This window comes from Balearica regulorum, chromosome 2 (assembly GCF_011004875.1).
Source record: "Balearica regulorum gibbericeps isolate bBalReg1 chromosome 2, bBalReg1.pri, whole genome shotgun sequence".
Classification (NCBI taxonomy): domain Eukaryota; kingdom Metazoa; phylum Chordata; class Aves; order Gruiformes; family Gruidae; genus Balearica; species Balearica regulorum.
In genome coordinates this window covers 90,684,476-90,709,207 of record NC_046185.1, presented here as the reverse complement: position 1 = coordinate 90,709,207, position 24,732 = coordinate 90,684,476, and the positions used below count along the sequence as shown (strand labels likewise).

At 38.3% G+C, this 24,732-nt stretch overlaps 1 protein-coding gene across 2 annotated transcripts in view; it reads left to right on the top strand.

Annotated features, from left to right (window-relative positions):
• Positions 1–24,501, top strand: part of DROSHA (drosha ribonuclease III) — a 75,326-nt gene extending 50,825 nt beyond the window's left edge. For both annotated transcript variants that reach the window (XM_075744857.1, XM_075744858.1), the window contains 12 exons: positions 859–958; positions 3,683–3,785; positions 6,306–6,376; positions 7,452–7,496; positions 10,486–10,643; positions 11,479–11,584; positions 14,969–15,110; positions 16,471–16,553; positions 16,665–16,768; positions 18,800–18,892; positions 19,711–19,757; positions 22,638–24,501. In XM_075744857.1, the coding sequence (XP_075600972.1) occupies positions 859–958; positions 3,683–3,785; positions 6,306–6,376; positions 7,452–7,496; positions 10,486–10,643; positions 11,479–11,584; positions 14,969–15,110; positions 16,471–16,553; positions 16,665–16,768; positions 18,800–18,892; positions 19,711–19,757; positions 22,638–22,768 (1,183 nt within the window). In that variant the 3' untranslated portion in view covers positions 22,769–24,501. The remainder of the gene's footprint in view (positions 1–858; positions 959–3,682; positions 3,786–6,305; positions 6,377–7,451; positions 7,497–10,485; positions 10,644–11,478; positions 11,585–14,968; positions 15,111–16,470; positions 16,554–16,664; positions 16,769–18,799; positions 18,893–19,710; positions 19,758–22,637) is intronic.
• Positions 24,502–24,732: the final 231 nt, after the last annotated feature.

The window sequence follows — 24,732 nt, the reverse complement described above, 5'->3', positions numbered from 1 at the left end:
GGTTAATAAAATATTTCAGTAATTAATGCCATCCACAGCCTTATTTTGTGGGATGGTGAAAACCCTCTCTGTATTAACTTCTTTCTGACTTGGGTTAGATAATCATGTATGAAGATATTCAGAATCATTTATCCTTTATTCAGATCTTGGTTGGATCACTGAATTACTTTTTTGGGGTTTGTTTCTGTTTTATGAAGTATCTTACTTGCATGATGACAAATATCATTAAAGGCAGTTGAAAGCTTGTGATTTTTACTCTTTTTTCTTCTTTCTGTGGTATTAATTACTTTGCACCTTTGATAAATCTAGACTGTTGAGTTCTGTTCTTTGGCTCTGTTAGCATCTATTAAAGTACTGTAAGAAACTTATAAACCAAATCTCGCGAGCGGTGCCCAGCCTGAGTCAGTAGTCTCATCTCGATGCACTTGGTACCTGCGGCACAGCGTTTCTTAAGGCTGCTGGTACCCTTGTGCTTCCCTTAAGGCTGCTGGTACCCTTGTGTACCCTTCCTCAGCACGTGGTGGGTGCCAGCCTCACCAGCCCACCACTGCTGGGGGCTGGAAACCTGCAGGTCCTGAGGGAACTGCATGGCGTTGCAGGGATTTAGAAGTTATGTGCCTCCCAGCAGAGAGAGAAACAGCATTCTTCCTCCCTTCCTGCCAATGCCATCCAGTCAAATATTATTGAACATTGGTTTAATGTTTGTTTCTTTACCTTACTTCAAGCTTAGTTGCCATCTTGGGAAGGGGCCTGTGTTACCAGCTAGGGTCTGAGGGCAAGACTTAGTTCCCAAGAGGCACATGTGGTTCATTTTTTACCAAATTCTGACAGCATCTTATTTGATTTTTGTTTTGCCAGTGTCCACTTGTACTACCTGTTTCCCTCTCTGGAGGAAGGAGGATTAGCTACGTACCGCACTGCCATCGTACAGAACCAACACCTGGCCATGTTGGCTAAGGTATAGTTTTATACGTCTGTGTTTGGCACCCATAGGTAGGATACCGTTAGTGCGTGGGTTAGTTCTTGAGGGATCTGCCTGCTTTGAACATCGGTGTCTTTACCGTGTTTTCTGTACAAGATTTGAGATACGGGAACTCTTTTCAGTTTGCAAGTAGAGTTTAAAGATGAAGTAGGACTTAGAGTTTTCTGTAAAGCATGTTTTTAGGAGGAGTAATTTTTGTAGGCAAAAGGGTAAGTTTTTAGGATGCTTATGTTGAAGACGTGTCTATATTTACCTTTAAATTGCACAGGTAGTGAAACTGAGAGTAGAAATTTAGTGAAGAAAAAGAAACAAACTTTTGTTTATAAAAGGACTTCCTGATAGAATATTTAGGGAGAATATGACAGCAAGTGGTAGAGAAAGTGGGGAAAATATAGTTTTGTCTGCTCCCTAACCTAGGCAGTCATTTTCAGATTCACTGTGAACTGTGAAAGAGAAATATGTTACGCTTTTGGTGAAAAGTTGTTTTATCTCATGGGAAAAATTGAGATGCCTCTGAATTTTATTTTATTTCATTTAATTCTGTGAATGACAGAGCTTTTTATATGTTGGGGGGGTGAGAATATGATACAGAAAGTTGATTAAATCTCTGTTCGTATTCCCTTCATACTTGATTTTGTTAGCACGTTTTTTATAAAACAGTGAGACTTACTGATGTAATGTATTAAGCTGTGCATGCACGTATGCGCACACATAGGTCCACTGTGTACTGCTGATAGTTTTCAGGTGCTCTTTTAATCTTCTCTGTTCATATTCGTGCAATAATTTAAACAAGCATATCCAATCTTGAGATTTTGGCAAAAACTGCATGATTTCTAACATGTCATCTTTTAGATCAGCTCTCAGGAGAGGCATAGGATAGTGAGTGAACACAATCATTTTCCTCCAAAGCTTTCTTTAATGATGTAGATAAGCATGAATTGACTGAAATGTTTCAATCAGACCAAAATTGGTATTGAACTACCTGATATTTGAATTCATGTTACTATTTTAAAACCTGCTTCAGGAAAGCTCAGATATTCTTAAAGATCTGTTCACAGCCTTTATCATTGTACATGGGCAATTTTTGAAAATTTTTATTGCAACATTTTTTGAACTGTATTTATTTATTAGATACAACTCTAAATATTAGATACCTGTATATTCCTGATTTCCCAACTTAACTTTTTTCCTCTCGTATATTTTGCATGATGTTCCTGGTTTCATCGCCTTTAATTATCCCCTGCAATGTCATGTTGCATTCAGTTTACTTAATATAATTCTCAGCTCCTCAACTTCTCTTGTACATGTGGAATGCTGTTTTAATTGAGGATCAAACGATAAATGTCCGTAGCTTCTAAGGGATGCTGTAGCAGAAATTTTAAAAATAATCTGAAATGTGTTGTGATCAAGAAATGAGAAGCAAAACACATGCAAAAAAAGCTGAATGCAAGCTCCAAAAATGAACATAAGCCATTGGAGGTGGGGGAAACACACTGATACCCAAACAACACCTGTTAACATGAACAAATGACAATAATCTGTAAGAAGTTTAAATTTGATATAAAGCAATGAGTGCCCCACTTATGTCGAGTCTGAGTGATCCTTGCACTTTATAAAGTGCTATGGAACATCATAAATGGTAATTCCCTGTGTGCTGGAGCAGTGAATAGGCTCTCATTCATTGAAAATGGAAGACTCCTTTTTTTCCAATTGAAAGGTATCTAAACCACACACCTCAAACAAGTTAGTCTCCACTTTTACCTCTTAAATATACTTCAGGAGGATGAAGTTGAAAGTTAATGAGAAATTAGTCAGTAGAAACTTACACCCAGTTGGGAAGAACCTATTCTCATATGAACTTTGCAAGATACACAAATCTCTTCTTTAAAAATCGCAATAATGGTTTGTGTCAAAAAGGTGAATATGTAAAGAGAATCTAGTAGCTCTTGCCTGCATTTCTGTAGCAGAATGATCATATAATATATAAGATACCTGAATCACTACCTGAGATTCTGACTGGCGAGCAGAACTATGGTTTAGGCAACAGGTGAATGTTAATGATGCACATTTGAAAGGAAAAAGAAAACTAGATGGCACTGTGGATTAAAATATCAATGTTCTGCTTGCAGTACCCGGAGACTTTTGTTACTGCCACCTGTTGACACTCTTCGAGGAAAAAGCCAGATGTTCAATGGATTGTGTCTACCAGAGTTCCTGTTCCTCACTGTTCTACTTTATCTTTTTCTTGTAGGCAAATCTTTTCCCTCAGTGGTAACTTCCCTCCCTTTGAATGTCTCTTAGGCATTTCTGGAGGCAAATCACATGAGGGCAAACTACCAGCAAGAAACAGCACATTGCACCAGCCAGTATTGGGCTATTTTTGGGTCACACCCTCAGCCCTCTTGAACTCATTCCTCAATCTCACTAAGAACATGTTTTGATCTGGCTTCCTTTGACAATTTGGTTTGATAATTCCTAGCTTTCCCACACTATCACACTCTAGTTGCTTGCATCTGATAAACAACTATGAAGTTTTCTAATTTTAGCTTGTGTCTGAACTGAAACTATGGAGAAAAGCTTTAAAGTTCCCTCAAACCCACTTGCTGCATAATAATAGTGTAATTGAATTCTAGTGACTAGAACTGGTACTCTTGTACTTCTAAAGCCACGTTTTTAACTCTTTCCACATATTGTCTGCAGAAGCTGGAACTAGATCGATTTATGCTTTATGCTCATGGTCCAGACCTTTGCAGGGAATCGGATCTCCGCCATGCCATGGCCAACTGCTTTGAAGCCCTAATAGGTAAAGCATGTGTATTTGTGTGTGCAGACAGTTACGTTTTAATATGTCTACATGCCTTGTTGACTGTGATGGAGGAGACACGGGTCTGCATTGAGCACTGTTAGTAAGGATAGGCAATAGTAAAGCTTCGTCTCCTGCACGTAGACCACGTGAATAACATGATGAGTGTGCAGTATTACAATGAAAATCTCATCTTCCATATCCTGCCTCCCACGCACTGAAGATGCGCCCATTTCATAGCATCATGGCGCAGCACTTTTCTCTGTCACCCCAGAACTCCGCCTCTCATCGCCACCATGGTGTGCCACCTGCAATTGTCTGGGGGGACTAGTTCAGTCACCGTGGCCTGGCAGGAAAAGTGCAGCCTCACTGCTTCCAGTCGTGCTTGCACAGACCTCTCAAATGTGGAGTCCCATCTCAGCCCTGAATTTTAAACTCTGCAGCTTGCTTTCTGAACGCACCGAGTGCTCCCAACCAAGTCACCAGCCTGCTTCCTCTGTGCCCTACTAGCCTTCTCGTGTGAATTAAATGTGGCATTTGTCAAGTAAATAAATATTTTTTGGCCTTTGCATTTTCCTTACAAATGGCAAGTATGGCAATATGCCATGGCTGGTGTAATAAAGCTACCAAAACCCTCTAGCTGAGGATGAAGGGGAGTTGTGTCAAGCTTGCTGTCGAGCATTAAGATGCTGATCAGTGACTGGCTGTGCTAGTCAATAAATTTATGTTGGAGAAGAAATCAGGACTGCCTGACCACGGTTACCAAATAAACAAGCAGAAAGGTGGAAATATGATCTGTTATATCCACACAAGCTCTATTGTGTGGATATAGCATATTTTTATAAAACTTCTTTGAATACAGAAAGCAAGCTAAATCTCACTGATTTGGCTTCGTATTCATCCATCTGTACCGTATATGATATTAGCTATGGGAATGGTTTAGCCCTGATCCAGGTCTTTACACAGTACACAGGCTCCTAAAGCATTTTGTCCTGCTTTGAAAAATAGATCATAGCTGGCTTAGATGTCAACAGTTCTGTGCATTCTGCCTCGGGCCAAATTGCATTTCATCTTATCAAGAAATAAGATTTGCCTTTTAAACTCTATTTTGCTATCCATGAGTGCTTTGATCTTTAATTTAAAAATAAAAAACAAACAGAGAAGGAGCACTAGATATGTATCTGTGGCTTTGTTCATAAACTTCAGCTTGTCTAGCATGTAATGATGAGGACTATTTGGCAAGCATTGAGATTTGCTAAGAGAGCAGGCTTGCTGTTTAACCTCCAATACAAAGTTGTTCACAAAGTTAATTGAGCAATAATAAGATTTTGTCAGGGCCATAGCTAAAATCTGAGAGCTTGTTGAGGGACTATAAAAGTATATGTGGGGTCTGGAACTCGAGAACCTTTGTAAAAGTCTGGTGCTTCTTCACTGTGATGAAGATAATAAGCAAAAGTACAAGCAGGCTGCCTAGGACCTGTTTGAAGTTCTGTGCTCTCATAATATGCCTCTGGCAAGATAGTCTTATAAACCCCCAAACTGTTCTCCAAAGAGTCCAAAGTACCTAGTTGACCTAGTAAGGAATTAAAAAGAAAGAGGAGGGGAAAGACACAGCAAGGCAAAATATGTTCTCCCTGTATGTGGGAACATCGACTCCCTTTCTCTGTGTTCTTCATGTTGCTCTGTATTCCCTTTGCTTTTGTACATATGTACTTACAAGAACTAGTTTGAACTTTTCAGAAGCCATCCTGTAAAGAGTATCAAAAGACAAAGTGTTGATACTGAATTTATAAAGTGCCTGCGCATATACAGAGTACATATGGTACACACAAAAAATATAATATGCTAGCACAAGTTTTGCAGAGCTTTTTATAAGGGGCATGTGGAGGGCTAGTGAGGGCTGTATATGCAGTTTAAAAAAAAAACAAACCAACAAACACAACAACAACACAAAAAACAAACCCCAAAAAAACAAAAAAAACCCCACAGAAACCTGTAATCTCCAGAAATTGAGAGATGCAGAGGTGGAGTTACCAGTTCAGAAAATGTATTATTGTGATATTGGGGAGATATTGAGGTTTGGAACAGTCCTGACACATCATTTATATGCAGAATGTAGTGTTGTTAAAAGTACAGAATTAATGAAGATTATTTGCTAGCTATTGAAATGTATTTCATGGCTTTCACTATCTGCATATATGGTATAGTTAGCTAATTAGTGGAAACTGCTTTTAGAAATAGATTGCTTATAGCCTAATTTATTTAAACTTTGGTCTTGGGTATGTCATTTTCACTGATTTAACTATTTCAGGGGTTTTTGTGTATTTTATGACCATTGATTTATGTTGGTGTTTAACATGCTTTAAATTTCTCAAATAACAGATGTTACTACAAGAAAGCATGCTTTTAAAAAATAAATGTATTGGAGATGAAGGCAGAGATCTTTGACTTTCCTGTGCATAGTAATTTTCTAAGTACCAGTGCATTATTGACCTTTGACATGTTGATCCCCTCATGCAGGAGCTGTTTATCTAGAGGGAAGTTTAGAAGAAGCAAAACAATTATTTGGACGTTTACTCTTCAATGAACAGGTATTTATATGATTTGATTTTCATTTTAAAAATAACTGAAGACACACTTTCTTGTCCCTTGTTTTACTTGAGAATCAAAAATAAATAGGAATACACCTGTTGTACTTAGTTCTTGGAAAGTGAATGTACCATAGTGTGTTTAGGAAGCTGCACTGGTTCAAGCAAAAAAAAATTAGTGTTTCCTCAGGTGTGCTGTTTGGTTGGCTTAGGGAAGGACAGGTGGTGTGGGAAACCTGCAGACACCCATTCAAAGTGCTGCTCTCACAACAGAGAGGGATGCTGTGGATCCAGACATCATGATTTAGGGAAACGATGCACATGTAGAGCGACTATTCCTGTTTCATCAGTTGAATCCTCCCACCCCTAAAAGTTTTAAACGTATCTTTGAAAAAAATACAGGGGATTTTATCCAACGTTTACCTGATTGTATAATTAAAGATTGATCTGTTCTTGCATACTGTATCTTAGATCACCGTTAGTTGGAATTTATCCCATATAATAACTAAGGAAAGTAACCAGTACATGCTGCTGGGACAATACACGTGACAGTGGTGAGGGGATGAATTATACAGTGTTTTCCTTCTCGAACATCTCTGAGTCTGTGAAATGACAAAGCTTATTAGAAATAAAAGTGTTTTGAAGCCTATTGTAACTCAGTGTTTATTTGCTGCTCAGTGCCTGTAGTGAAGGAAGCCTATATGAAATAGAAGAAAATAAGTGGTTTTTTCTCTTTTTTTAGTCCTTGCCTTTGGTGAAGTCAAACTTGCTACTGAGGAGTACTTGCAAATAAAGTTAGTCCTGAGGCTTAAACAAATCTTTTTCTTCCTTTAACCACTTTTTATTTGGTTCAAGGATTTTTCCACCTCTTTGACACAAGCTAATTGGGAGAACTACAGGCAGTTTGAACAGCAAATACATGATTTTAAAAATTAGTTTGCCAGCACTATTGAATTTGCAATAAGCAGAGTCAGCATCTGAAATAGTTCAGTATTTCAAGTAATGACATTTTATTTAGTACTGTGGAATTTGTTAAATGACTCCCTTGAGCATTAAAGGCATCTCTCAATGTTTGCAGGACCTGCGGGATGTATGGCTTAATTATCCACTACACCCACTCCAAGTAAGTGTATCCCTTTCTGTAATAAATTTCATAGCTCTGTTATTTTCAGGGATGCTTTTCCATAGGTTTTCATTGTAATGACGTCTCAGAAATTGTGCTAAAAAGTAGCCAAAGGAGTAAGTATATTTGCCTTTGTGTTTGATTTCAGGTGTGGAGGGTCTAAATAGTGAGTGTCTGCCTCTCTGAGGATTAATCATTCACCTTTCCCTGGCTCATGTTTGATCTATAACTGTGCTTATACGATAAATCTAGTGAGAGGTAACATTCTGGCAGCTTCTTGTTCATCTTCTCAAAGTTGGGCAAAAAAGGGTACAAAACCAATCTATGTATGTATTTTGTTACCCTGAAATTAAGACTGAAACCTTAATAGTAGGTAGGCACATTAGTTGAATGGAATAAGAGTATGATTCTGAGCGAGGTGGGGTTTATTGTGTGTGTGCAATGATAGCATGGTTGTTTCAGTGATTCTAGTAGCTTTTAATACCAAGTAAACACTGAAATTATGAAGGTGTCTGAAGGCTAATTTATCCTCCATGTATTGGACGAAACAGGTTCACGAGTTGTTAGTTTACAAGGCTGGAAGTTGGGAGAATGATTTCCAAGTCCTTGTTCACTGACTGAATTCTGAGGGAGACATACAGCAAGTCACAGAGCCTCTCTGCACTGTACTCCTTGTCTTCACAGCAATCATGGTAGCGTTTTCCGAGTGTGCAGGGGTGCTGCAAGAATAGCTGTATTCAAATTGTCATCCAGTCAGTCAGTATGGTTTGCAGGGTTGTGTGAACATCTGAGAGGTTTCTTTGGTCCAACCAAGTCTTTCATGTTTTGTGCAGTCAGTTTGACTCCTTTGAAATTTTTTATTAGCACGCCTTTCCAGCAGGAGGCCACTTTGAGGCCTCCATCTGAAATGTCTCATATATTCGTATGGATTTTGCAATGGATACATAGCAAAATCTTTGGCAACAAATCACTGCACATGAAACGTTTTTATGACCAATTCTCTGTGAGTGTATATAGGAAAGAGTCTTCATGGGAAGATAAACTTCTGAGATTCAGCACCAGCTATCCTGCATGGTGGCACAAGCTCCCAAGAAAATTCTTCTTATTCTGCATTTCTTTCTTTCCTCTTACTTTATTTTAACCTTTTTATCTCTGCTTTCGTAAAGAACTCTTGGACTCTGCTTAGAGATTGGAGACAGTCATTGTATGCAGCTTATAATTTCTTGCTGCTACCTTGTGTGATGAAAATTTATTTTTTTCCATGTCCCAGAAGCCATCCTAGCTCTCTCCTTGCCAATAGGGGAAACACAGGCTGCTCAAGTTGGCCTTTGGGCACAGCCAGCCTGAAAAATGGCGGTTTTTAAAATTACTAAAAGTCACCGTAACAATATGACAAATGAGATGCCAATTAAAGAAAAAAAGCTCTGGGTAAGATACACAGAACTGAAGGCCTGTAATCCTGTTACTTGGCAGTAATGAAGTCAGTAGAAATAGTGTTGGGAAAAAAATGTATTAGTGGTCACCTGGATAAATGTGATCTCTTTCGAAAGCATCAACATGTAAAGACAAGTTCTGCCTCACAAATGAGTAAGAGATTTTAGAGCAGACAAAAAAGCATATGATGATGTAGGTGATACCGTCTGCTGCATTTCCTAAGAGTTTCTGTTGGAAAGACACTCACAAAAGGCTTTTAAAAATGGATTGGTTTTTTCTTTAAAAAAAAAGGAAGAAAAAAAAAATCAACCCCAGTGAATACTGTCAGTCCTTACAAGATCTAAAGAAATAGAGAACAGGAGTGAAATGACCACATCTTACAAGGAATGGAGATCACTGGCAGATTTCCCTAGGGGTCTTTGCTGCAGTACAGGCTGTTCACATCAACAGCTTAGGGAAGAGGATGAGCAGTGAGGTGGCAGTTTGTTGACAACACCAAATTATTCAGGGTAGCAGGGACAACAGCAGGCTGAAGAATTGCAGTCTGATTGCAAGAATGCAAGAGTGACTAACTATGGAGTAAAAAAGCAGATGAAATTTTGTATAGGTAAATATAAAGGACTGTGCGTGAGGAAGCAAAAAGCAGCCTCAGCTCCACATATAACTGAACTCCAAACTGACCCTTATCACCCAAGCGGGGGATTTTGGTACCAGGATGTGTAGTTCTATGAATGTGTCAGCTGAAAGCTCAGTACTGTTTAAGAAAAAAGACAAATTGAATGTAATCAATTAATAGAAAAGGGACAGGCAACAAACAAAAAAAGATTTTAATGCCACTTTAAAAAACTGTGGCTATTTCCTTTAGACATCCTCATCTGGATGATTCCTCCTCTAAAACATTGCTATACAAGACAGATGCCCAGAGTGGCTGGAGGAAATGCTTAAGCCATTTCCCAGCTCCAGAAAGCCGTTTAACAGTGTCACCGTATCAAGGACATCAGACAAGAAACTGATAAGAAAAGATACTGACCCAAAGTGATAATTTTAATATTCTTGTGTTATTGTGTCCTTTTGAATTTCATATACTAAGTATTTAATCTTGATTTTTGATACTGAAGGAAAGTGGGAGAAATAGATTTGGGTTTTGTCTCACCTTGACGTGCTGTCAGTCTGCTAGCCCTATTCTAATAACTTTTGAATCTGTTGCTCAGTTGCAAACAATGTGATAATATTAGAAAACTCAGACACGTACAGTTGTACATGTTTTGTGAAAATAAGTAGCCCATGCTATCCACGGATAGTGACAAGACCATATAAGCAATGTGTTCTAAATGCCTCAGCTGTTAAGAAAGCATACATCAGAGCTCACATCTTCTTTGAGTGGTAATTATCCAAGACAAAAAGCCAGAGGAAACTGAGTTTTCTCAATTTAGCTGTCCACAGAACAACTTGTTCACTGTATTCTTTGCACTTGGTTTACAGAAGACTTGCTTTTCTCTGAAAAGTTCTGAAACAGTGTCAATTCGTTATTATTTGTGCTTAATTTTATTTACAGCTGCAAGAGTCCAATACTGACAGGCAACTCATTGAGACCTCTCCAGTTCTTCAAAAGCTTACAGAGTTTGAGGATGCAATTGGAGTCATCTTTACTCATGTTCGGCTTCTAGCACGTGCATTCACTCTGAGGACAGTAGGCTTTAACCATCTGACTCTGTGAGTACACATCAAGAGTCCTCATACAGCTCTGTTGGTCCTTCTGTTAGTATCCCAGATTGCTTTATATGTAAACATACTCTAGATGTTATATCTTCTCCAGAAGAGAATAGAGCAGCTATGTTTGCAAGCCCACCTGGCTCAGTATCCCGTCTGACAGTAGTCAGTAGTGGATACCCTGGGAAAGACTATAGAAGACTATAGAGCCATCCTGGTGTTCCCTCCTGCATATTCCTGTGATATTTGCATATCAGTCCTGAGACAGTAGCAAAACATAGTTAGAGGTACATTTGGGCAGAGGGAAAGAAGTAAAATCATGCTCTTTAGTCCAAGTGCAGCCCTTGTGTTCTGCGTTGTGTAGAGCTGCCAGGCCGCATTTTAAAGCAAACAGTAGAGCCATACCAGTGGTTCCAGTCCAGGACCTCGTATGGGTTTAAACCCTGATATTTCTTGTGAATGGACAGATCTTTTTCCTCTATCGAAGTCATTGCATTCATCAGTTTACTTTCTTAAAAGTTGCAGATAGAGACCTTATCCCATTACAAGCTTGATGTCGACTGCTCTTCTCCTTCAATTAGTCCCAGATATGTATCTAATAATTCTGTTTGTGTAGCTACCATGATTTGCTTTCTCCCTGAAAGTTGATGTTACAACAGTAATGAACTGTGTTTTCATCTCACCTGGTTAACACTGGAAAATTGTCTTAAATACATTTGGAAATGAGCAAGGCTCACTTTCAGATCACTCTTTATTTTAATTTGAGTGTGCATGCTGGTTTTGTTTTTTCCTCCCTGAGTGCTTATTGATTTTGCTGCATTGATGTCTCATTTTTCAGAGGCCACAACCAGAGGATGGAATTCCTGGGTGACTCCATAATGCAGTTGGTAGCCACAGAATATTTATTCATACATTTCCCCGATCATCATGAAGGGCACTTAACGGTGAGACTGCCATCAATCATGCTCTCCGGGAGAGCAAGAGTGGGATGGAGACTGAAATTATGGGAACAGCTAGTGCATTATTCTGAATTTGATTAATAAAAGAAGCCTCAGCAACCACTGCTCTTAATAAGGCTTTGTTAATTTTAAGTCATGAGCACTGCAATGAATAGGAAATGGTGATTTATGAGCCCAGTGCAGTAATTTTTGTTCTGTCTGTGAAATGGATCAATAATTTTAAGGATGTCAGTGATGAAATTGGGAGATAAGACTAGTTCTTGTTTAATGATGAGTGTCTAAACCATTTATTTAAATAGGCACAACACATGACTTTTTTTATTCATGACTTCTAGTCTGTTGAACCTGCAGCCAGGTAGGGTTGTGTTTCCTGATAAGTTTTTACAATCTATTTTATTCTGGTTTTTCTGTTGTCTTCGATCTGGAGCTCCTGTGGTAGCTTTTGAATTTAATTTTACTATTATTATTGTCACCTGTTATTGATTACTGTAGCCTTTCAACCTCTCTTACCTGGACTCTGAACAACCCAGTTTGGGGATCTCTCAGCAATTTATGGTACTTTAAACATAAGGTGGTAGTACATGTAGGTTTTTTTCCTGATTGATTCATTTAGTACTGCAGCTAGACAGCTGTGATTTTATTTGTGAGGAAGAAATTTACTTAGACTTACTAAATTTTTCTTTTCAAGTTGACTAGAATAAAAAAGCGATACATGTATCAAGAATATGAGTTGAGTCTTATAGTTAAAATTAGGAAGTAGCGCTGTAGGTTTCTTAGCTACTCAAGAGTGGTTTGCTCAGATCAATAAAGGGATAGCAGTGCTAAGTCTCTAGCATGCAATGTGTTTTCAAGAATATGCTTCTTGGGTCTTTCAGACTAAAGCTGTTTACAAGAAGAAAAAGTACATGCTCTGACTAAAAGTAATTCTAATTTTTCTTCACCAGTTCTTAAGTTTCATTTCAATTTGTATGGATTCTTCTGCACCATTGAAGAGACAGAGTAGATAAAGCCTGAACTTTTGAAGTAGAAGTTAAAAGGGGAAGAGCCTTGTCATATGAATTCTTCAGAGAAATAAAAACATAAGGCAAAAATCCAAGATTGGTGGGGTTTTTTGTGGTTTTTTTTTTTTTTGCTTTGTAGGTGACTTAAGAACATAGGCATCAGTGTTGTTATAGTAAGATAAATCTTTCAAGAACTCTTTGGCAGGAAGGATATGAAGTGTTGTTATTAATGGGTGTAAATACTCAGAACAATGATCAGAATGTCTTCATGTTGATTTATTGATTAGTGAGTTGGCAAGTAGACGTTGCATGGTCAAAGTTTGTAGAGGAAACTACAAAGTATAGAGTGGAATGGATGCTGCAAACACATTAAGGTATGGAGAAGTAGACAATGACTAGAATAAAATTTCAGCTCTGGGGATGTGCCCGCAGTGAAAAAGAAAGTTGTCTTAGAATGTTTTTAACTTTGAGGATAAATTAAATGAGATGTGTGAGAAAGGAGACTTATGATACGGGATCTGAAGGGAAACAACAAACACTGAGCTCTTTCTCCTGTTATCTGGGAACATGCTTACATTCAAAGTAATAATGGAACATCAGCTGAATGGTGTCTGTAGTATTGAGGACAATTTTGGTCAAGGAAGGCTGTTAGAAGATACAGCTTCTCCAGTACAGGCATATGCTACAGTCATGAGTAGTAGTATGCTGTGTGAAGATGGAAGAATAAAAAAAAAGTTGCTTTGTAATTAGAGTTAAGCTCCTGTTAAGCATCCATAACACGTTACAGCATCTGCAATGATGCAGGCAGTGTGTTGCCAGAGTAAAGACTAGCTCTAAAAAAGTTACTGGGAAGGTAGAGGTACCATGTGTTCCCCATATCATTAAGGGGAATTGAGTTTTTTGCTAGATCACACTTGTAGAGGAGGCAAATTCTAGTATGAAGCAAGTTGGTAGCCAACCAAATACTCTGCAAACACAGCAAAAGAGATCTTTCTTCTTTCGCTACAAGAAACAGATTTTGGTCACGTGCTACTGCACTTCCATCACATAGGTTGCATATCATACTTAGGATTTTGTTGGGGAAAGTATTGTTTATTTATCTTAAGGACATAAAAGGGAAGAATTTTGGAAAAGAACAAGTAGAAGATGAGTTTAAGCGGAGGTTAGGGAGACAGGTAATAATCGTATCTGCAGTCTGCCTAGTTTATGAAGATCAAGTTGTGAGTATCTGCTTCATACATCATTGCCAAACAAATTATGAACATACTGTTCTTTATTTGTCTGTTGTCAGAGATGAAGTATCAAGTGCAGCAAATAAATCTTGATTTTCATGAGCTCAGTTGACATCCTGGAGCCAGGTAGCATATAACTTGGATCTAATAAGCTGAGCAAATGTGACATGGAAGACAAAGAGAGAAAAACTGTGTATGCAGCTTCTCAACTCTAGATTACATTCTTTCACTCCAACCCTCACCTCCCATAATATCCCTAAATTCTTAAATTAATGCTGGTTCATTTAAAGCAAAAAAAGCAAACCAACTGGAAAACAGCATACCTTAACCAGGGGTTCAGAAAATTGTATGAAACCCTAAAATTCCAAAATACTCCTCTAAGCTGTATGGGATTATATCTTTGGCAGAGCTCTATGTTTGTTTAAACAATCTGCTCGGAGCCAGCATTAAGCACTTCAGGGAACTCTGCTGCAAAACCAGCTGTCCTGGACATTGTCATACATTGAAAATATTAGAGCCAGATCTTTGTCAGGGATGCATCGGCTCAGCTACACTGCCTTCAGCAGAGCAAACAGTACGCACAAGCTGTCCAGCAATGCATTTTCCTCTCTGGCCAAATGAACGGAACAGCTTCCTCATCTGCTTGTTCTAGACTCTCTTGCTTTAATGTGCATTTGTTTTAATTACTGCCTATTTATTTCTTATTTGGTGGACACTGGGGACCGCTCTATAGACTCCAGAATATTATATGTTTACACTTTATGTGGAAAAATGTATATAACTGCGTGTTACTTAAACTAGAAAAATGCAGATTAGCTGAAAAAGTACAGGACTGATGAAGAGATGGTATATGATTGCAAAGAAGCTCACAAACAAGCATTTTAAATGTAAGACATCTACAGAAGTAATGTGTCCTTAGAATAAATAACATTTAGTGAGAATAGAAACAGAAGGGAAAATCAGCAGTAGAAATAACAAGTGTGTTTATGTAAATCATTTGAGGTGTGCTGAAACAAAACTGAGAGAAGTGAGAAGCTACAAGGATAAAAGTAACATTTTTTTCCCCAGCTCTCCCTAACTTTTATAATTTGGCATTGCTAATTGTCACCATTGAGTAGAACTTCTTTCTATTGCAGCTGTTAAGAAGTTCTTTGGTGAACAACAGGACACAAGCCAAGGTGGCAGAAGAGTTGGGTATGCAAGAATTTGCCATCACTAATGACAAGACAAAAAGACCTGTAACTCTTCGAACTAAGACTTTGGCTGATCTCTTGGAATGTGAGTTAATTTGGTCATAATGGCTTAGTACTTGTGCAACTTTTTTTTTTCCTCAAGGCTTCTTTAAGAAAGCCATTAGAAATCCCCCAAGTCACTATTAAAATGTATGTTCAGGTTTTCAAATGAATTATGCCTATACCTCTGACAGCCAGATTTTTGAACACTACCCTAGATTTTTGAAATCTCTGTGACAGCATAAAGGAAGTGTAATTGCAGATACAAAGTTTTAGGCTTAGAAATTGAGGGGTCATGATGACCAGGTCTAGAAAGCATGTCTAGAAAGTTAAAGCTTGTAATCCATGTTGAGCGATTTAACAGCAGTTTCAATGTTTCATTAATATATTCTTGTCACTGTTGGAAGAAGAAGTAGTTCCTTCAGTAGGTGACAATTTCTGTTATTCATTTGACTGCATTTTAGGAGCTTTCAAAATGGTCATTCCACAAGAGGGAAAGCTATACAGAAATTAAATTATTTTTAGTCTGTTTATGGAAGTTTTTGCTAGCTTTTTTCCAAAGAAAGTGGAAACTGATAAGTATTCTGCAAAGAAAGTTAATCCATATTGTCCTGGTTCTGGCTAGGATAGAGTTAATTTCCCAAGGAGCCAGGACAGGTGAGCCAAACTGGCCAGGGGGCTATTGCATACCATGTGACGTCATGCTCCCCATAAAAGGGGGCCAGGCGGGGAGGGGCGGGTTCAGTGATGGCTCTGGGATGGGCTGAGCGTCCAGTTGGTAGGTAAATCACTTTCTGTTATCACCCATTGTGAATATCTGTTACCAGTACTGTTGCTGATTGTTCCCTTCTCCCTTGCTGTCCCAGTAACCCGCCCTTACCCCATCCCTGGGGCTTTGCCGTTGTTTTTCTGTTCTCCTCCCCATCCTGCCAGGGCAGGGGTGAGCAAGTGGCCATGTGGTGCTCAGCTGGGGCTGGGGCTGAACCACGTCACATATCTTGTATATTTTGATATTTTTTGTGAACTGTTCAAACCCCCTGGCTTTTGCCAAACCCTCAAAACAAATGAAATAACACACAAACAGGAGTGATTTATATCTAAAATTTTTTATGGTACCCAGTAGTGATTTATTTGTAAGTATCTGTGGTCTCCTGGTTAAAATGGGAGATTAGCAGCTGAGTGTTGTTTCTAACTCTTTAAATGACTGAGTGGATTTGGTTAAGTCACTTAATCTCTTGGTCAACTTTATTTTTTCCTGTGTATGCAGGATAATAATACCCTCATCAGATCACTGCTGTGAAAGGTAATTGAATATGGCTTTAGAGTACTCAGAGATACTTGCTTCTAAAATTGCAAGCCATTAACATTCTTCTTGGATGAGTGACAGTACCTTTTTTTTTCCCTAGCCTTTATTGCTGCCTTGTACATTGATAAAGATTTGGAATACGTTCACACTTTTATGAACGTGTGCTTCTTTCCACGGCTAAAGGTAAGATCAGTCGGGTTCCTACTTTCCTGCCACTATGTTTTAACATGTTACTGCGTTTGGGATTCCTACTACAATCTCTCAATAATAAAAGTATGTTTGAACTTCTTACAGGAGTTTATTTTAAATCAAGATTGGAATGATCCTAAATCTCAGCTTCAGCAGTGCTGCTTGACTCTCAGGACAGAAGGAAAAGAGCCAGACATTCCTCTTTACAAGTAAGAACTCGCATCTTATGCATACGAGCTAATTATTGGTCTTTCTTGCGTATGGAGTAAGATGTGATCAGTCACCCTACGTTTTTCCCATAGGTTATTTTATTGTAGTTATCCAAGCCCTCAAGTCTCTCTTTGTCTGAAGATGGAAAATGTTGAACCAATGTTGTCCAAGCTTTAGGTGTTCTAAGCCTTTAGAAGGAAGAACTAGTAATCATCTTCCCTTGTACAGTTGCAAGGGAAAATATAATCTTTACATTCAAATGGTGTATTTCACTGGCATCATTCTGTATTTGTTGTTCTTTATACATAAGAAATAGCAGTATTTTAAATGAAATTGATGTAACAATGTCTGTTTGGGTATGAAGTCAAGAAATCTTTTTATTTTCAGTAGTAGTGTGAAGTTTCTCTACAGTCTACATTATTATGCAAACATAATAAATGTCTGGTGTTACACATGCTGATTGTAGGGTCTGTTTCTAATCCACAGAGTCAGGCACTGAAGGGCAACACAAGTTTTGGACACTTTCACTGTGCAGTTCAGCCCATGTATGTCCTCCTGTTTAGTGATAGAAGAGGTTCAGGGTAATGAACCTCTTAACTTGTACACCTCAGATACCTGAAGCTGGATGGGATGGATCTCCCTTCTCTCTTTCAGTTGTAAAATAGCGTAATAGCTGCTTCAAAGAGGTAATAATAAACTTAAGATTGTATATTGCATCCATATCCATTTAATTGATGTAGGAATGGGTGCAATGTTAGTGCCCGAAAGAAGAGATAAAGGCTATGAAAGTTCAAGGCATGTATTGTTGGGATTATTATATTGAAAAAGTACGAAGAATGAAAGTCTAAGTGCATTTGTCACATTTACTGAAGTAAAGTTTTCAATGAAATGTAGCAGTTCAGTTACAGTGACAAACAGTGCACTTCAGAAGTATGATCGCTTTAACACAGCAACTGATGTTCTGCAAATCTGACTCTTCAGTGTCTCTGTATGAGGGCTCACAGCTTTGTCTTGAGTGAGGGAGATGAATACAAAAGAAACAATTCCTGATTCTTGTAAAACCCACTGGGTATCAAGTACCAAATGTTTGTTTTGTTTTGCTGTGATGATAAATTGATTTTTATAGTACAGCTTAGAGCTAGCAAAATGCTGTTATCTTCCTATTATCTTGTTAAATTCCTTTTCTTTGCGTTATCTGTTTCACTGCAGTCAGTACTGTTGCTTTTAAATTTGGGGTGGGTTTTATTTGCTCTTGTCACAGTGCACGGAGACAGAGTACTTTAGTTAGATACTTTGAAAATTGATGTGAAATTGGTGCTCCTTCCAAAAAGAAACAAGGTAGTGAACAGAACTCGAGCTGACAGTGGGGAAGATTTGGGACAGCAGGAAGAAACAGCAGAAGCAGCAATTCATTGCATGTCTAGGGAATTATCTTTTTTCCCCCTTTAGATGGTTGTCGATGCATGTCCTAGACTTTAGCTCAAATGGAAAGTTTGTTTCGTGACAAACTAACTTTTCAAAGCTGATGGAAAATTTCTTTGTACTGTGATAATTCACAGTAGAGAGGTACCATGTCCAATATAAAGTCCTTGCTAACTGCACAACTCTCAGGGACTAAAATTCTAGTGTTCATATTGTTGTGATTATTTGCAGTTGCACAGGTACACACAGTTTATATGACTTTATTACAAGTGTTTTCACAGTGTTTAAGCACTTTGTGTTATAGTTTGCATTTTTGTTTATAGGTTAAAGTTTTAATTTTCATATGGTGCTCCTGAATGAACCTCAAGGCATAAATATAACCAATATAAACAAGGTGCATTTAATGTAAATTTCTCCTTTTTATTGTGCACCATACTGGTAATCTCTGGGTTAATGTGATTTATACAAGCATCTTTCAACCCTTGCTCCATGCTTTGCGCTAATTCCACTATATGTATCGACCAGACTGAAAGCTTGGTGATGTATGTACCACAGATTCTGGTTTTTAATACTTCCTGCTTGAATAAATCATACCTTTCTTATTTCAGGACTTTGCAGACAGTGGGACCATCTCATGCCAGGACATACACAGTAGCTGTTTACTTCAAAGGGGAAAGAATAGGATGTGGTAAAGGTCCAAGGTATAGTGAAAAATTAATCACATGGTATTAAAGTTTGAGTGTGGCAGTGCCCAAAGTGACTAGCCATGGAGATAGACAAGTGTGTGGTCGGCCTTAGAAAAGGAAAGCTATAGAACCTTCTTCAAGGTATTCTGAGTTTCTGCCTTAGGAGTACCTGAAGGGTTCAATGTCTGTATAGTTTTTGGTCTTAAGCTTTTTTTATAAACTTACCTTCAAGATGGCTAGCAATGCTAACCAGTTTGTGGTTCTCAGACTAGAAACTGCAGAACAGCTTCCAGGAAACAGTGACTTTATCTTTGGCTTTGCTACTGGATTACTGTCTAATTTACACTGGCAAGTTAAGGGTGCAAGGCTCTCTTTTTTTTTTTCTTTTTTTTCCCCAATGTCATTACTTCTAGATATTTTAGAATGGTTCCTGAAGTTGCAAAGACTTCAACCGTGAACCCCAAAGACCTCATCTTATTTTCTGCTACCAAATCTGGTGGTGGTTAAAAAATATCATTGGTTTTATAGTGTTCACACCTCTATGATTTTGTTCCTTTTTTTTCTGTCAAGTAAAAGAAAATGTTTCATTGAAGAATGGACTAGAATATTCTGTTAGTGTTATTGATCTAAATTTAAAAATATTCTACTGGAGTTGTAGTGCTATTGCTCACATATTTCTGGAAAGGCTGATAGATCACACAATCTGGGAATTACTAGATACTGGTTATCCAAAGAGTTTTATGACAAAAGAATATCTAGTGTTCCACTTTGTCAGAAACTTTATTCTGTACAACTTAGGTCTCATGTAACATGTTTTTATTTGGCTTTTACAGTATTCAGCAAGCGGAAATGGGAGCTGCAATGGACGCACTTGAAAAATGTAAGATATTTGGACAACAGAGAAAATCTATAGTTTACATCCTTGGTCTTTAGTGAAGTGCAGCTTTTGTGGGGAGTAAGATTTGAACAGAACATACATGCTGAATGCTGTCAGCTGCTGAGCAGCAGGTTTTCCTTTTAGTACTTTCAAGATGATTTTGTAACAGATGAAGTTAATGTGATACCAACAGGTATATTTTAAAGGGAGTTGATCAGTGACAGAGGTTGCAACTTACAGGGAACCCTGTGCAGTGAAGTCTCATTGAGATTTTCCATGATTAAATATACAATGGGATAAGACTGCTTAGTCTCTGACAGTGTGGTTGTCTCATCTTCTAATTTAGAGGAGGAGGAAAATTAGTTTTCAGTTGCCAATTTAGAAAATAAAATTAGATCTCGGATTATGCAGTAGACTAGGTTAAAATCTAACAAGCAGATCCCCAGCCAATGTAAGTTAATATTTATCTGTTAAGAACATCCTATATCAGCTGAGGGCCCAGTCATCTCTGTGCATTTCTCAAAATTATGCACAGGATAGCCAGCATGGGAGCTGTCCTTCATTGCAATGGAGTCTCAGGTGTGGACGTACTGTAAGCAAATAGATTACAGGCATTTTGTGAAGCAGAAGCTCTCTATTCAGAACAACGTGAGGAGGTATTTTTTTGTTGTTGTTGTTCAAAGGAAAGACATGTAGGTCCTCAGATGCCAAAGGTTTTTAAACTGTTATCTCTGCATCTGGAAATCCCAGGGCTTAAAAATTTTGGAAGACAATGAATCCCTGTAATTCAGAATTTTTTTATATCCATCTGCTAGCTGTGTACTTTTCACCACCAGTAAATTTGACAAGTAGAAAAATGTAACTTCCCTTCTCTGCTGAATATCTGCAAAATGTTACTGAAGTTTCCTTTGAGTGTTTTTTCTTGTGACAGTATCACCACGCAGAGAACTGTGAGCTTCATCTCTTACCAGTCCAAGGACTTCACAGCTCTTTTCTGACATATGTATTTGTTTGACTACCATAGACCTCTAGAGGTCTCTACTCCAACTGCCCCTGAAAACAGAGCCAGCTTTCAAGTTAGGTCATGTATCTCAGTGCCTTGCCAGTCAAGTTTTGACTGTCTTTAGGAATGGAGGCTCCACAGCCCCTATGGGCACCTGTTCTACTATGTACACACTTGTGGAGTGGAGTTTGTTGTTGTTGGCTTTTTGATGCATAAATAGTTGACTTCAAGTAAAAGTAATTTTCATGTACCTGTTTATATATCATAGCCATGATGAATTATGTAAATTTCCTTCTCAACATCTTAAATGGATTATAAACAAACAGGTTGCTACTGAGCTGAGTTCTTCAGAGTTCTTAAAGAGTCATGTTACAGGCACAGTGCTGAAAATCCAATTTTCATTTTATGGTGCACATGAACAACAAAATATCCCAGAACTCCATTAAACAAAGGACTAGTGTTTTTAAAAGCGGCAGCAATTTAAAAACAATTTGCTTTTCTTTAGATTGCTTTCTGGTTTAAATAAATACACCCTCCTATGCCCGAGTTGTAAATAACTGATGAATAAACCTTTTATTCCTGTAGTGTATAATAAATGGCACAAATTTCACCAGCCAATAAAACAAAGCAGTTAGAAAGTCATTCTGCTCTACCACAAACTCCTGCAGATTATGTGCCTTCTGCACCATGTTCTCTAGCTGAACAAATCTGTGCTGCCTGGGACCCAGAAAGCAGAGGAAGACGCTTGGTGTCAAGGGACTCCTCCCTGAGGAGCCTCAATTGAATTCTCTCTTGGTAGCCAACTAGAGAGGGAGCAGTCCTTTGCCAAGACATCTTCCAGATTTGTTTGTGGCTTTCAAAGTCAGTGTAGTAACTTTTTGTATTCATCTCAGACACAGATAGTTAGCCAGTGCTGATGCTAAAGCTCTGTGTGATCCCAGCAGGATTTACCACCAACTGCAGACTGCCACGTACTCTACCATGTCTTCATTTTCTGACCAGCTGGAGGGGGCAGGTCTCTGCAGCACAGACACAGAGGAATGTCAGCACCCTGATCATGCAGAAAATGTCATGCTCCGTCAGCAGTGCACTAAATTGAGAGCAATTCTGATCAATTATATAAGCTGGTTTTACAGCCTCAGTTCTAACTAGTGTACATACGTACCAGCCAATGGACAAACGTCTGAAATCAGAAGCATCCGTCTCTCTAGCTGTTTCTCCATCGCCTCAGCCTTGTCTAGTCTGTGTTGGCCAGTCTTTACTCATCCATGCTCTGAAGACTACACTAAGGCTGTATTCTGGTACATAGCCAAGCATTAACTTTTTCAGGAACAGATTTACTGCATTCCATTTTGCTACACTATTACTTTCTCATTAGGAACCCTGCCATAATGTGGGGCATCTAGTGGATTCTACGTGGTCTAAAATAATAATAATAATGGAAACATTTGTATAATGCTTGGAACAAGTGGCTCATACTTTTCAGAGTGAGAACAAGACAAAAAACCGTGACAGCATTGACAGTAGTCTCACATTAATTTTTCAGTATTGACCACCTGTTGCTAAGGGAACAGAATGTAAAATCCAGGTAATACCTGGCCCTGTTGCTATACCAGGATTTTATATTTATTTTTGTTGAGTGTATTAGATTTGGCAGTGCTTTGTTAGCAGGAGAAACAGATGTGGAAATCATAAAGAAACTGAAGTCTTACAACACACAGCCCTGGTTTACTATGAATTATTAAAAATAAATGAGTAAAAATGGTAATAACATTATTCCCCCCCCTATGCCTAATCTCATCAAACTTTAAAAAAAAAGAGCTGAGGCTTTCTGTTACCAGTTTTTGTTTATTAATGTAAAATATTTCTTCGTATGTCAGATAACTTTCCCCAGATGGCCCATCAGAAACGGTTCATTGAACGGAAGTACAGACAAGAGTTAAAAGAACTAAGGTGGGAAAAAGAGCATCAAGAGAGAGAGCCAGATGAGACTGAAGAAGCAAGGAAATAAAAGGAGGGCACAGAAGCAGTGGTATATTTACTTAATAACTGACTGTAGCCTACAGAGACCTAACCTAATTTCTTGCAGATGATGAATGAAGGGTGCCTGTTGATATGAAATAGAAAATCATTATCTCTTCTTAAAAAAGTGCGTGTATATATTGTATTTCTTTGGTTTTAAATGCAAAGTTTGTTTGGTTTTTTAATAAGATCTGGTTTTAAATCCTTTTAATTTTTATGAAAAGTTGTGGGATTATTTTTATTATTTTTATTGTCTTGTATGAAGTAATAAAGTATTCATTTCAAAAGCTTGTAGGAGGAAACGCTGTTTAACAATTGTCTCCTATGTCCAAATGCTGTTTTGTCAGTGACTAGCAAAGTTATTACATGAACTCTTCTGTGGAGGAGGAAAGTGTTGAGAAACTAATTCAGCAGACCACTTAAGCATGTACCTATCGTAAGTTTTGCAGCTAAATGTACTTCTTGACTCTGTTATACCGGAGCCATAAACTTCCGGTCCTTTTACAGAAACTGGTACAGTAATTTAAGCAAAGAAGTTACTCTGTTTTAAACAGTGGATTCCACATCTGGAGTGTGAAACAGGTGTTTGTGGAGGGTTGGGGCTTTTTGTCTTTAAATCAGTATTATAAAACTCTAAGAAAACAAACATAATTATGAAGCAAGAGAACGACAACTTTTTTTCCTGGAGAATGTACTGAGTTTACATTTACAAGTTTAGTTTCATTCTCAACTTCTTGTGCTATCAAACTGATGTCTACTTCAATGGATTTCTTTGTCCAGAACATACCAGTGTGACCATAATATTCAAATGGTGTATTAGAAACTCCATACAGGTGTTCTTCCGGTTAGGTTCGTTGAAAACTGGTTGTATCCAGAGGAGGGCAGAATTTCTCCCCAAGGTATAGTTCAAAGGTGGTGTACAGTTTTAAGTCACCCAGTTTTCTTGATTTTTGGTGTCTTGTATTACAGACAGATGTTTCTTCTGTAAAAGTTCTGAATGTTACCGAAAGTGGAACATCCACTGTGTCTTTTGGTGTTTTTTCCCCCACTGACTACCAGCTTCATTGTAGGTGTTCGTACTTTTAATTTGCCTGCTTCGAGCCATTCATTTTCGTTATGCTGATTTCTGAGTTAAACCAGTCTCTTAGTGCATATTGTGTAGTCATTTCTCTGTCTTTTCTGGTAAGTGAAACAGATACAACTTTTATTTTCCTTAACTGCATATTTTCTTCCTGCTTCAGATCCTTTTTGGTGAGTTATTTATGTGTCTTTATCTGACGTAAGTAACACAGATGTGTGTGATAAGATACCAAGCAGCTTCGTGAGCATGGATGCATGAGTCTGGCCCAAAGAATTCATACAGACTCCTGAAAGAAAACTTTTGCCCAATGGCCACACTACACTCAGCGGTTGTCTGAAGCACCTTTCTGTAAGTGTGTGATGGGCATCCATGAAAGCACTTTACTGCAGGTGCCAAAGTAGACACAAGTGTAGCTGAAAAATTCAGACTACCCAAATGTCTTCCCAAAGTTTCACTTCTGAGCTAATCGATATGTGTATTTTCATAAGCACATTTTTGTACACATGCAATGTGAGATGCACTTAAATGTGTTTTTTTAAAAAACTTGACCCCACAGCACTACCTCACTTCTTTCAGCTTCTATGATTGCCTTTTCTTAATGGATTGATGCTCTAAATCCATTTCAGAGGATGAGGGGGGGGGCGGGGACGGGACCCTACCAAACACATTCTGTAATTTAGGGAGTGATAATAAACCATTAAAACATAAAGGAGGGGATAAAAAACAAGATAAAGGCAAGGAGCTGATCTCTGCTGGATGCTGCTGTTCTGTGACTTTCGAGAAGTGATTGTAACTCCTTATAGCTTCAGTCTGTAAATAAAAAGCTGAAATGCCTCTGAACAGCAGCAGGCTTGAAAAGCAAGCAGCAGCAA